General features: G+C 46.1%; 1 protein-coding gene across 1 annotated transcript; it reads right to left on the reverse strand.

The window, feature by feature from the left end:
* Positions 1–3689: 3689 nt before the first annotated feature.
* foxi3b (forkhead box I3b) lies at positions 3690–5518 on the reverse strand (the record flags this gene model as incomplete). The annotated part of the gene is made up of 2 exons (XM_084448961.1): positions 3690–4258; positions 4915–5518. The coding sequence occupies 2 exons, from the start codon at positions 5516–5518 to the stop codon at positions 3690–3692; spliced, it is 1173 nt and encodes a 390-aa protein (XP_084305087.1).
* Positions 5519–11892: the final 6374 nt, after the last annotated feature.

Consider the following 11892-nt stretch of genomic DNA (forward strand, 5'->3'; position numbering starts at 1 on the left):
AGACTTCAGTGGAAGATGGAGAATAATAATAATAAGTAAAACATTTTAATGCATTGTAAGCTCAATTTTGATAATTCAATAATCTGGTCAATGAGTTTGTGAATGACAGTCTGAAGATCCAGTGTAGCAACTTTAGTATTAATTGATTGAAAAATGTGGGTTACAGGTTTTGTTAGCTTTTTTTTTTCATAATTGAACATTAACTTCAGCAGCTGTGTACTCAGTCAGTTGCCAATCAATCAATTTAGTCATTGTAATCCTCGGCGGGGGTTGGGTAGGGTTGCCAACAGCGATGTCTCAGATTCGTGGAGCTTGCGTTGGATTGTGGGTAATGTAGTTTTCTCTGTATGAAGTGTTGGTTTCAGAGGACAGAATTAAACATATTTTTAAAAATTCAATTTTTGAGATAAAATTCTGAAAAAAATCATACTACATCTTGGATATGTGGCCAATGTTGTCACTCTTTATGAGGATGATCAGACATTGATTTGGCGAGAATTAATAGGAACTATACAGAACTGTTAACAGTAAAACTTTTTGAAGTGCTGTGGGCTCTATTTTTCATATTTCAAAAATCTGTGAGGATCGTTTGGTAAGGACAGTCTGAAGATACAGTCGATCGATTTTGGTGTCAATTGAACAAAAAATGTGGGAGGAGATAGGTTTGATAGGTTTTACAGTTTATGAAGAAATCAGAGTGATGGACTTCAAAATTCCTGCAAGGTCAAAGTGTATGAAGGTTTTATCTCACTTGGGACTACATTCACGTGGTGGTTTTACAGTGATAGCACCTATGGCTGATTTGTTATGATTTTTTTAAAGTTTTAAACTTTAGACTGTTGCTGTAGCGCCACCTTCAGGTTTATTGACCTACAATGCAGGTTGAGGACTTTGGGTATAGGACTGGAGCTATGTGCAAATTTTGGCGATTTTTTGTCCATGGGAAGTTAGACTTCAGTGGAAGATGGAGAATAATAATAATAATAATATAGGCAAATACAATAGGGTTCCGGCAGCTACGCTGCCTGGCCCCTAAAAATAAAAAAACAGGTTTTTCCTTTTTTGTTTCTTTCTAACCATCTCTCACTCCTCCCCTGAATTTCCTTGGGGCCCCCCAGGTTAGGCGCGCCTCACAGTTTGGGAATGCCTGCTCTAGATAAATAAAGGTGAAATAAAATAAAAAATAAAAAAGATGCCCTCATCACATGGTTTAGTTGTATGCATAGCATGCTTCGTTATTAACTGCATATACACCACTACTGTAGATTCAGCACAGTGGAATTATTCTAGAATGGGGCATAGCGTCAGGGTGTTGTCGTTGATACTACTCTTTTACAAGGGGAACCAGAAACTCTTTCTGGGAATTACAATATTATGGTTGTCCATTTGCACGGAAGTTCGTCCTGTGATGCCAGCAATAAATGGGTTCTAGATACAAGCTATCACCTGAGGTTAACCCATATCTATCACCTGAGGTTAACCCATATCTATCACCTGAGGTTAACCCATATCTATCACCTGAGGTTAACCCATATCTATCACCTGAGGTTAACCCATATCAGTGGCTCCTGTGAAACATGGTGTGTCATCGCTACAAACCTGTGGGAAGGGGTTTCGGTGGGTGCTTTTCTCATTCCGGTTTCTTATCTGAGTAACACTTGAATCTCCCACCCTCTCCCTCCCTCCCTCCCTCCCTCCCTCCCTCCCTCCCTCCCTCCCTCTCCCCCACGCTCTCTCTAAGTTTGCATTCTACAGCCACTTGGGAAAGCTGTGCTGGCTTCTTTCTCACCTCAACGGTCGACCCTCCCTTTCCCAGGACCCAGCTTTCAACTCTCAACTCTGACCCAGTCAGCAGGATCTGTGGCGAGAGACAGGGAGAGCGAGGTAGGAAGAACAGGGAAGAGAGAGAGAGAGAGAGGGAGAGAGGGAGAGAGGGAGAGAGAGGTAGCTTAGGAAGAACAGGGAAGAGAGAGAGAGAGAGAGGGAGAGAGGGAGAGAGGGAGAGAGAGGTAGCTTAGGAAGAACAGGGAAGAGAGAGAGAGAGGGAGAGCGAGGTAGCTTAGGAAGAACAGGGAAGAGAGAGAGAAAGAGAGGGAGAGAGGGAGAGCGAGGTAGCTTAGGAAGAACAGGGAAGAGAGAGAGAGAGGAGAGGAATGCAGATTTTCACCGTTGGCAGGAATCAGTTACCCATCCATCAATGCAGGATCACGTTACACCGACGAGCAGGTTCTGTCACTGCACTGGTCATCGTTTTCCTCTCAGGATTGCTTTTTGTCCCTGGGTCCTTTTTTTTTTTTTTTTAGTCTATGCGAGTGTGTATTTATATATGCTCCCATGACTACAGTATAAGATAAGATATAATTTTAATGATCCCCAGGTTGGGAAATGTGGGCATTACAGCAGCAGAAAGATAGAACAGAATAGAACAGAAGAGGTACAGAATAAAATCAAGAATCAATGGTCTATGAGCTCCTGGGTATCTGGTTGGGTATGGATATGAGCTCGTGTTTTCATCCAGTAAACGGAGAGAGAGAGAGAGAGAGAGAGAGAGAGAGAGAGAGGGGGGATGATATGATTTCTTTTATTCATATCAAAAACATCAGATATTCCATACACTCTAAACCCATTTCATCTTGTACAGTGACACATAAGTTGGGTGCACATTTCAGCACCCATGCAATCTAAAATCTAAAACATACATACAGTACAAACAGGAGCTAATAAAAATGCATAAATACATAAACAGACAATACACACAATCATAAAACACAGATATTCACTGTTCGCAATCCAATCATCAGTTATTCAGAACCTCAGAGTTAAGATTACCCAGATAGCAAGCGGATCTGGGCCATATACAGGCCAGATCTGGCCCTTGTGGCTTAGTTCCGGCCCATATATGGCCCAGAATCATTACACATCCGCTTGCTATCTGGGTATGAAAACACAATGCTTGTTTTCATACCGCTTGTGCTGTGACATCATCTGAACATTTGGACTTGTCTCCCCTGGTGTTATGAAGGCATGAGGCCTATCCTCTACACTGGTAGGTCTCTGTAATGTGATCTACTGCTGGTCCTCATTTCGCTGTACGGGAGATAGGATCTCAGAACAGCAGACAGTTGGAGTAGCAGTCTGGAACAGCCTGACATCAGCACTAGATCTGATCTGGAACCTGCTACTGAGTCCGATCTGACTAGATAGGCTATCTTCATCAGATTAAAAAGCTGGTCCGTGATCTGTTAATCAGTCTCTGATCTGGGATCTGGGGTATTTTAAGGGCGTGTCTGCAGCATCATGGCTGACACAGCGGTTCCTGTGGGAATCAGACCCTTCCTGGGTTACAGTCACACGCCGCTGAGACTGCCCGACCTCGTCAGCGCAAACCTCAAACTTACAACTGTGTGTGTGTGTGCGCATGTGTGTGTGTTGTGATGATGTATCCTTTGCCTCGGTGTGTGTGTGTGTGTGCATGTGTGTGTTCTGTGTGTGTTTGTAGGTGTATGTGTGTGTGTGTGTGTGTGTGTGTGTGTGTGTGTGTGTGTGTGTGTGTTATAAACAGTTTCCTTCTTTTCCCCCCCTGAGAGAACCCAGAGCGGGGTAAAGTCTGAGGTAAATCTCTGGTCCCGCCCAGGCCCTGTCTCTCTCTCTCCTCCTCTTCTCTCTCTCTCTCTCTCTCCTCCTCCTCTTCACACCTCCGTTCCCTCGCGGGGGTACAGGATCCCTGCTGTGCCCAGCCCTGGGTAGAAATGCCCGTTGAACTGACTGAGGATGGGGCTGCTGTACCCCAGGGAGGAGTGTGTGGGGGAGGAGGACAGGGCAGGGGGAGGAGGCAGTGGCGATGCCCACTCTGGGGCCCCGTGGCTGGGGGAGTAACTCCCGAAGGCCCCGGGCTGCGTAGGCCTCTGGGGCCCGTCCATAGACAGGTTAATGGACAGAGGCCTGTTTAGCACGTCTTCCCCGACCTCATTGGCTCCCACGGTCGTCACTCCAGACATCTCGGACAGGAAGCTGCTCAGACAGGGGGCGGGGCCAGAGGAGGAGGGGGAGGGGATTCTCTCCGGCGTGGGCGAGATGTCGATGGCGGGGTTGCCGGGGTGTTTAGGGCTGCCCCTCTCATTGTCGCCGGAGTCCGGGCCTCCGGACACGCCCTCGCCGCCGCTCTGGGTGTCCGACTTCCTCTTCCTCTTGCGCCGGAAGTTTCCGTTGTCAAACATCTTCTCACAGTTTGGGTCCAGTGTCCAGTAGTTACCCTTCCCTGGCACAAGAGAGACAAGGAGAGGACGAGGGGCTGAGATGAGTCAGGCTTATATACACAATAACATCTCTATCACACACTCATTGACTGCTGTCAATGAAATAACAAACTAACGTTAGCATGTAAGTGCAATGCCAACATTCCCCCAATCAAATAAGGAGAGCAATAGTAGTAGGAAAACCAAGAGTTGTATATATATATATATATATTAGCTTCTCTTACTCTGAAAATGTAATTTAATGTTATTTATTGCTTTATAAATGTTCTTATCTGGTAGACAAACATACTCCAGGAGCTTGCTCGATCGCCTTGTTGAGAGGGGTCAGGGAAGAATTTTTACAGCTCACTTATCTGGCCCCCGGGTGATACTGTTTTTTTGCTTCCCTCTGGAGTATGTAGAGGTGGGTCGTATGCCCACCTCCCTTGTTCTCTGTAAAGCGCATTGTGTTGCCTCTGGGTATGAAATGCGCTATACAAATAAAGCTTTGATTGATTGATTGATTAATTGATTGATTTATATATATATATATATATATACATATATATATATATATATATGTACAAAAACAATTCTCTAATACAGTGTTTGAGTGCCTCAAGGTCAACAGTAGACAGCAGTAAGCTGTGGGTTCAGGGGTCAGGGGTGTGAATCGTACCTGGGTCGTCCTCATCTCGGGGGACCTTCTTGAAGCAGTCGTTGAGGGACAGGTTGTGCCGTATGGAGTTCTGCCAGCCGGCCTTGCTCTTGTTGTAGAAGGGGAAGTTGTCGGCCACATACTGGTAGATCTGACTCAGGGTCAGACGCCGCTCTGGGGCGCCATGTATCGCCATGGCGATCAGCGCCGAGTAGGAGTAGGGGGGCCGGACCAGTTTCATCAGGTCCTCCTGGGAGGGCAAGGAGAACCAGCTCAGCTCCCCGCCGGGACCCCCGCCGCCCCCGGACCCCAGGTAGGGCCTCTGCATGCCGTAGTGCTGGGGGACAAAGGGGGGCCCGGGGTTCCCCGGGGGCCCGGTGGTGGCCAGGTAAGGGGGCGCGTTGATGCCAGAGCCGTTGAACCACAGGTAGGGGTTGGGCGTGGAGGCAGCGTAGTCGCCCAGGTCGTAGGTGGACGGGGTGGTTCGCTGGGGGCTGGGTAGAGAGGGAGGGGGGTAGTAGCAGTCGCTGTACATGCTGAGCTCCGGGGGTTCCTGACCCAGACTGGGGAACTGGGGTCCACAGCGCGGAGGGGACTGGCCCTGGGGCTCGAACGAGGTCATCATCGGAGTGCGCTCTCTCCCCCTGGAAATGCCTTTGGTTCAACCTTGGTCCTCCTCGTTCCCAGGGGAGCCTCCTTCCTCGGCGTCTCGATGTCTTTTAACAGTGATTGTTCAAGTTTGAATGAGATCTCCTTTCCTATCCTCGGGTAACTGGAATAGAACCTCGCTTCTTCAGTCTTTGTATTGTTGTCCCTTGGTTTTTTCTCCACCTGTCTCTCTCTTCTCTCTCTCTCTACCTGCTACCTGTAGTGTCTTTGCCCTTGCTCTAAGTCAAAACACTCACCTGTCACGCCTGTTTTATGTGTTTACTTGGCAACACCCCCCCTGTCTCTTTTGATTGGTCGCTTACCAAGATGAGCATTTTTACTTTTTTTCCCCCCGTCCCATTGGTCAGGCTGCTCAGAACTCCTCTCTCAAGCTGGGGATTTTCCATTCTAAGTGATATTAGGCATCCCTGTCAATGACTTCCTACCATCCTCGTTGCTTGGATACAGGAGTTGGGGAAGTTGAATTTGGCACATTGCATGATAATGGCAGCCCATGATGAAGATAAGCATCATATTCATTATTCAGCCTTCACCAGGGGTCTGCAGCCTGCGGCTCCGGGGCCGAACGCAGCTCTTTAACCCCTCTCCGGTGGCTCCCTGGACTTGACAAAAATGATATGGAAATGAATAACTAAATAAATTTATTATTAATAAATATATTTAATTCAGCATAAATTGGTGCATAAAAATATCACCTGAATGCAGGAAATGACTTGTTTGACCCTCAAAATGTCCTGGGGGATGACCTGCCAGCCCCCCCCCCCCTAATGTCCCCACCAGCCCTACCACAGGTGCCTACCACCAATCTTGAAAGATCCAGGGGAAACATTCTCAAATATGTTTTGCGGCTCCAGTCAGATTTTGTATTTATTTTTTGACCAAAAATGTCTCTTTTGATAGTAAAGGCTCCTGACCACTGGCTTACACATAGGCAATATTTTGGGTTATAAAAAAGGCAGGACGTTTACACTGCAATCAACACATTTTAAGTGTCATATTACCTACATAAAAACACATAAATCAATACTAATACCATATATTGCATTGCAATGGCCATTGAATATGAAAGGATATACAATCAGATTCCCTTCCCGAAAGCTTCTCCATTCCCGTTGTCTTCACTCTCCACCAAATTCCCAGCACCATCATGTGGACATAACATGGTATCACATCCCACTCTCCCAATTTGACACGTTTGAAAACGTTCACACGTTGCTTGCTTTGCAAAATCATACATACAGCTGAGGATACACTACAAAATATTATGCCCGATTTTATACACGATTCCCAATCCTGCCGAGTCTGTCCTAGTCAGCAGCAGTCTGCACTAGTCGGAGTGGCAATTTGGCACAGAAATCTGTAATTGTATGAGGGGTACAGATTTAAATCGGCAGGTGTATGATGAGAACAGACTTCTCCTGATCCGAGTCGGTGCATCAAACATGTTTGATATTTTCGAGCAGATTCTGGACGCAATCGTGTAGTGTAAACTCGTCACCACCCAGTCCAGTCGTTAAATGTGCGATACCCAGTTTTTCATTGTCATACAAAAATCAGCAGAAGCCAGTCGTCTAGTGTAGCCTATACTCCCAGTCATTTCATAATCTGTTAAGATTGTGAAAGTCTTCTAGTGTATCCGAGGCTGTAGGGAGGAGTCCAGTGTGGGGGATGAAAGTGGCGCATGTTTCCCACAGCAGGTTTATTTGATTTCTCAGATCGGACTGTGCGCGAGGACAATAAATGTGATGGAATCCAAAGCACGCGCACATTCTTTTATGAACTCGAGATCTTGTCAACCGCCGTCGAAGCTTGTTTGCTCGAGACTACGGAGCTAGCTAACTAGCTATCAGAAAGCTCGATAACAACCCACTTTTCTTCACTTTTACAAGGTAAGGTTAGAGTGTGTCTATTTATAAAGTGTAGAATATATAGACAGCTAAAGGCTTTGTGGTATTAGGCGCTCACCTCTCAGGTGCCTGGCCTGGCAAGCCAAATTCAACAGTCGTGAAATGGGCTGTTATGTGACAAACTGTAAAAACGTTAGCTAGCTAGATAACGTTAACGGTAGTTACGTCGTTGGTGGCTCAAGGCCAGTCCTCAGCTCACGTTAGCTCTCTGTCATCACGACTGGCATCTCCTTGACCGGAATAGCGGGTGTGTATTGCTAGCTTGTGCTAAATGGCCGAAGTCTGCCTAACATCCGGTGAGAACTGTGGAGAGGAGGTCATGGACATGGACAAGGATTTAGAGAGGATGACTGAAGACGTGGAAAACATATCAGGTAACCGTTAGAATATTAACTTTAGCCTACATAACACCAGATGCAGTGATTGAGATGATTGATAATCTCCAGCTACAGTGCAGCCGCCCAGTCAAACATGACATTACGGGTATCTTGCACATAATCAGGGGTGTAGTAGTGGTGACTAAAGAAGTGGGTATACTCTGACTAAAGAAGTTTGTAGATACTGTAGGAGAAATGTTAGTTTTTACATGAATGGTGTTTAAAGACGTGGTATACTGTGGATCCATGGATAAAGAAGTGAGGATGTGTATTACAGTGCACCACAAACAAACTATATTTGAAAAAGAACTACCATTTAACCCAGAGGTCAAGGTCCTGTCTTCTCCCTCTCTCTCCACCTGTAGTGCAGCTGACCTGGATGGCCTATGACATGGTGATACAGCGGACCAGTCCAGACCTGACCGACTCTGTCAGGAGGCTGGAAGAGGAGTACCTCCGCTGCAAGGCTGCCATCTGTGGCGTCCCGTTAGACCAGAAGCACCAGAACCCGGGTCAGCAGCTAGACATTGGGCAAGGGCAGGGTCAGCAGCCTGGCCTGGAGACGGAGCCCCCCCCCCCTGCCTCCCCACTGACAAGAGATCTCATTTCAACTGAGTGATTAGGAACGTCAGAGCATTGATTTGTTTATTTTCGAGCCGCTCCTTTAGCAGCTGTTCTCTCCCCCCCCCCCCCCCCCCCCCCCGTGGTTTTGCTGTTGTGCAGTCTGGTCGCAGATCTGCAGCTGTGCTCTTGTTCCTGCTGTGTTCTGTTGCTCACTGATTCCGTTTCTGAGCTTTTATTGTTTGTAAGGCTACAGCCTTGTCTTGTCGTGCCTGTTTTAAATTTTAATAAATGAATACAAATTGATTGAGAATACGATTGTCTTTTCAATCCTCAAGGCTTATGTTTGTATATTGTAAGTGATAAAGCCAGTGTATTTTTGACAAACCCCAAAAAGCATGTCCTTTTCTACTTTTATTCTATGGATCATGGATTATTCTACAGATCATGTCTGTCAAAGCACATCTAAAGCCTTTAGCCAGATGCAGATGATCAACAACACAGAAAAGTGAAGGAAATATCTGCACACATATAATAATAATAATAATAAGAAGAAGAATGCTCCTGTGTTACTCATGTTTCAACCGCCAGTCATGAATATACCACTATTTGAACTTGACGTTGAGTTCTTCAAAAGGACCTTTCTCAATTCTTTCTTGTTGACTTGATTACTCTCATGGATTAGGGCTAGCCTCAGTATGCTAATGTTAGCATGGGATGGATGTCAATCAATCAATCAATTAATTAATCTCTTGTCCCACAAGGGACATTTGTAGTGCAGGATTAAAAACAAAATGCTGTTCAGAACGTAAAATGGTTGTGTCTGACAGCTGGAACTGTTTTACAGAGGGTTCTTCGACTGTCGGATTTATTTGTCACAGGTATAATGTGCAGAGAAATGTTTTTATATGAACTAGTGCGTGCTAGGGCCAGTACCGAACCACATACCTTTCATTCTGAGGGAAACTTCAGTGATTTTACCAGTCAATAAAGGTTTGAATTAATTAATTAATTCTATGCTCTAACCACAGTGGCCTACCTGCCACAAACAGCTCTACATGGCACTCATTTTAAGACTGATGCCTTTGATGTCAGTGTCTGTGTCTGTTCCATAGATGTATTAATAGAACTGTCTGTCTGTTCAGATGGAGAGAATGGAGAAGAACGCGGAGCAAGGTGACTCCAGCGCCCCCTTCAGTCTGGAGCATATACTGACGAAGCTTGACTCCATGTCGGAGAGCTTGGACAAACTCGCACGTATGTCTGTCTCAACTCCAACACTTATCAGTAGGATCTGATTACTGTATGTCTGAAAATAAACATAGAAATGACCTTTTGGCTCTCCGATTTGCAGATATGCAAATCACATGATGAAACTGTTCCTTTAGGTCTGGAACGTTATCTTTGGCGCATCCAAAAATTGGATATCCAAAACCTTGAAATCTGGCAGGCTGACTGACAGGCAGGCTGGGGGCTGGATGATTCACTGCAACATATAAAGTTGTTGCAGGTTTTTCTCTGCCAAAGGTGACGGTTTGTAGTAATCCCCCTCAATGTGCTGTCAGCCATGTTTAGGTAGATTAACACTTGTCTGACAGCCTCGACAACAAAAGATGGCTTTTGTTGTCTCCCATTCAGCCTCGGGTTCCCGCATAAAGAGTCTTGGCTCTGCGAGACTGGCAGTTTATAATGATATCCCCTTGGATAAGTAAGGTTTGTGTGGGCCACCATGAAAGCTGTTTGAAAAGCATAATACACTGTACTGTATTTACTGACTGAGAAGATTAGCTGCAGAGGGTGGGAGGTGGAAGTTGGAGTGGAATTAGACTATACAGCTCTATAAAGTTGAAACTATTCACCACTAAAAGGGAATTGACTTACACTCGTTCACATAGGCGCTGTAGAAAAGACTACTTTGATAGAACTACTTTTCTATCAGATGACAAAAGGACTAATGCCGGATCAATTAATATTGAATAAATATCAAGTAACCCTGTTACTTATGCTTCAAGGTTGTACTTTTTCTTTTATGCAGGGAAAATAAATGTGTTCACGATAATGCCCAACTTTAAAACGTGTCAGAATGTGTGTATGTGTGTGTTTGATTTGCATGTGTTCATAATGACGCCGGACTGTTTTTTTGTGTGTGTTTTCTCCAGTGCTGACCCAGATGAAACAGTGTGACCTGATCGTGTGCTTTGGCCACCCTGACAAGATGGCCGCTCTGCGAAAAGCTGAGGGGGCCGAGCCCTGGGCTGTACCCAATCCTGAGGAGTGAGGAGGAGGAGCAGGAGGAGGAGAAGGTTAGAAGGAGGTGGCCGGCCAGGTGTAATGAAATTGGGAAGTAATAGCTCACCCACATACAGGGGACACGTGTTATGATCCTGCTTTGTCTTTGTTTAATGATGCAAATACAAACAAAAACAAGTTCCTGACTTGCTTGGCTGGGAAACTGCCCCTAAAGAACATTCATCTAAGGCCCCGTCCACACGTACACAGATATTTATGAAAACATGCTTTTTTCTCTGCGTGCCTCCTTTCTCTGTGCCTCCCGTCCACACGTACACAGAGTTTTTGGTCACTGAAAACTGATCTTTTTGAGGACGCCTTCCAAGGTGGAGATCTGTAAAAAAAAAAAAAAAAAGTCTCCTTTGTGCGCCATTTTTAGAAATATCAGTGTTTGTGTGGATGAGGCCTAAATCTCACTAGAAGAAAGCCTATCTTTCTACATTCAGCACCACCAGGGCAATGCTGCCCCCCCCCCCCCCCCCTACACACGCACACATAAACACTCCTCTGCCTGGCGATGGTGAGTCACTGCCCAGCCGGGTGCAGTAGGCAGCACTGGCTCTGGGGTCCCGAGCCCTGGTGCACGGTGCTGAAGAGGCCCAGAGGGGTCCGTCTGTGGTGGGCTATCATCTGCGCCACCGTGGGAAAACTCTACAAGACACACAGACAGATGATGGGACCGCTGGTCACATGACGGCGTAGCACGGCTCCAGTCACAACAAGCAGTGGGTGTTCTGCGTGCAGCCTTAAAAGATACAGTCCGTAACAAGCTCCTCGGCGTCAGTACCCAAACATGGCGTTTGTGTTCAGGCCTTCTGACCTATGACGTTTATATTCAATACAGTTCAGAACAAGTGCATTCATGCAGAGCTTACAAGTGATTTTGCATTCTAGGCAAACTTTTAGTTTTTGTTCCTCAAAGGTTTTGCATGCTAGTTTAGTGAGGTCTGGTTTAGCCATTGTAGTTCATGGTGGTCTGGTTTAGCCATTGTAGTTCATGGTGGTCTGGTTTAGCCATTGTAGTTCATGGTGGTGTGGTTTACCTCGAAGCGTTTGAGCCCCGTGCCCAGGGAGTACTTGTCGTCTTGCTGACGGATCTGAACGTTGAACACCTTGTCTTGGTGCAGCACCATGAGGGTGTAGGGCTGTTCAGACGAGCCCGTGGAACTGTCCCTCACCAGGAAGGCTCCGTCCTG

Source organism: Borostomias antarcticus, assembly GCF_949987555.1.
Source record: "Borostomias antarcticus genome assembly, chromosome: 14".
NCBI lineage: Eukaryota > Metazoa > Chordata > Actinopteri > Stomiiformes > Stomiidae > Borostomias > Borostomias antarcticus.